This window comes from Chaetura pelagica, unplaced genomic scaffold, assembly GCF_000747805.2.
Source record: "Chaetura pelagica isolate M959 unplaced genomic scaffold, ChaPel_1.0 scaffold20, whole genome shotgun sequence".
Classification (NCBI taxonomy): Eukaryota; Metazoa; Chordata; class Aves; order Apodiformes; family Apodidae; genus Chaetura; species Chaetura pelagica.
This window is the reverse complement of record NW_009951958.1, coordinates 2,743,826-2,745,607: the sequence shown is the minus strand read 5'-3', so window position 1 is coordinate 2,745,607 and position 1,782 is coordinate 2,743,826. Positions and strand designations below refer to the sequence as shown.

The following is a 1,782-nucleotide window of genomic DNA, read 5'->3' as shown; positions in this document are numbered from 1 at the left end:
GGTGGTGGCGGGTCCGCTGGCCCTGCCCTGGCTGTCGCGGAAGCTGGCGAGCGGCGGGCGCACCTTCACCCCCTTGCCCGTCAGTGAGCCCTCGATGGCCTTGCGCAGCTGTGGGCACCCCAAAACCATGGGTGGAAGGCTCTGGGTGCCCCCCCGACCCATGTCATCCACCCCACCAGCCCTCAGCCCCTCTCACCTCCTTGAGGGACACCATGCCCACCAGGCGCCCGATGCTGGTGACGTACGCATGGTCCAGCCCCAGCAGCGAGAAGATGGTGTGGGTCTGCAGGAAAAGGGGGGTTAGCTGAGGGTCTGGGGATGGCCTGGGGGAGTTCGGGTCAGGGAGGGGGAGGTTACAGGCACACCTTATGCAGGGATGTGTGCTCCACCAGCTGGAAGGGTGCGGGGTCGATCTTGGCACTGCTGAAGTCCACTAGCTGGTCCAGCTGCTGTTCCTCCCAGTCCAAGATCTAGCAGGGGGAGTGGGAATGACCATGGGGTAGGGGGAGTGGGCAAAGCCCCTCCCCAAGGGTGCCAGTGAAGGTCTGCCACACTCCATTGCCCTCCCTCCCCATCAGCCCATTGGGATCTCCTGGCTCCCAAAGGGCAGGAGGGATTTGCCCACTCCTTCCCATTCCTCACCTCCGCCGGGGTCATCCTGTCACCCAGATCCATCTCCTCCTGTGAAAGAGGGAGCATGAGCACCTGCCAGGCCAGCAGCGGGCAGCACACCCCGACACTGGCTGCAGGAAGCATGTGGGCAAGCATGGGCAGGGAGCGGGCAGAGGACAGGCAGGGCATGTGAGGCTGCAGGGAGCAGTGATTGGGCAGGGTGCAGGCAGCAGGTGCAGGTAACATGATTGGTTGAGAGGACATAGGTCACATCATGATTGGTCAAGGTGGGACAATCCAGGCTTGTGATTGGTTGAGAGAATGCAGGCTGTGCCATGATTGGCGGAGCAAAGTGGGGCAGATTCCATGGCTGTGATTGGCCTAGAGGCTTGGAGTCACACTATGATTCTTCTGGAAGGTTTTGGATTGGGAGGACTCACACACTGATTGGCTGAGCTGAATTGGGACAGTCCGAGATTGGCTGCACAGACACAGGCCAAACATGATTGGCCAAGCAGAATCTTGCTAGACCCCTGATTGGTTCAGAGAATCCATGCTAGGCTCCAACTGGCTGAGAGAAGACGTGCTCAGCCTGTGATTGGCTGCAGCTTACCGTGATGGAAATGCGGACGTGTTTGGCCTTGCGATAGGCCGTGCCCTGGGCCTGGCACCAGGTGGGAGAGACAATGGCATTAGGGCATGGGTAGGGACAGGCAGGGATGGGCGGGGATGGGCAGGGATGGGCAGGAAAGGGATAGGACAGGCAGGGATAAGAAAGGATAGGCAGGGAATGGCAGGGATAAGAAGGAACAGGCAAGGATAGGCAGGACTGGGAAAGGGTGGGAAGGGGTGAGAAGGAACAGGATTGATGGGAGAGGATAAGAGTGGGTAGAAAGGGCCAGGCAGGGTCAAACAGGGCTGGGCAGGGCTGGCAGGGCCGTGGCTCACCTCGGTGGGCTCTGCAGCGGTGTTGGCACAGAAGAGGCTCTTGAGGGCAATGCCGGAGTGGTCAGTGGTGCCGGCTGCAGGCAGGGAGGGGGGTCAGCAGGAGGCTGCAGGGAGGGCCAGGGGGTGTGTGGGTGCAGACTCACCTGGGGGCGTCTCGACTGTGCCGCTGGGCACCCGCTTCAGCGCCGGCTTCAGGGGCTTGCGGGATGCAGCGCGGCTCGG

The 1,782-nt window shown here is 61.7% G+C and overlaps 1 protein-coding gene across 1 annotated transcript in view; it reads right to left on the bottom strand.

Moving 5' to 3' along the window:
* Positions 1–1,782, bottom strand: part of CLCN2 (chloride channel, voltage-sensitive 2) — a 7,449-nt gene that overhangs the window by 309 nt on the left and 5,358 nt on the right. Inside the window, exons 17-23 of the mRNA XM_010000135.1 lie at positions 1,704–1,779; positions 1,561–1,634; positions 1,226–1,276; positions 643–681; positions 366–470; positions 197–283; positions 27–108 (exon numbers count right to left, since the gene is read on the bottom strand). Coding sequence (XP_009998437.1) covers positions 27–108; positions 197–283; positions 366–470; positions 643–681; positions 1,226–1,276; positions 1,561–1,634; positions 1,704–1,779 — 514 coding nt within the window. The remainder of the gene's footprint in view (positions 1–26; positions 109–196; positions 284–365; positions 471–642; positions 682–1,225; positions 1,277–1,560; positions 1,635–1,703; positions 1,780–1,782) is intronic.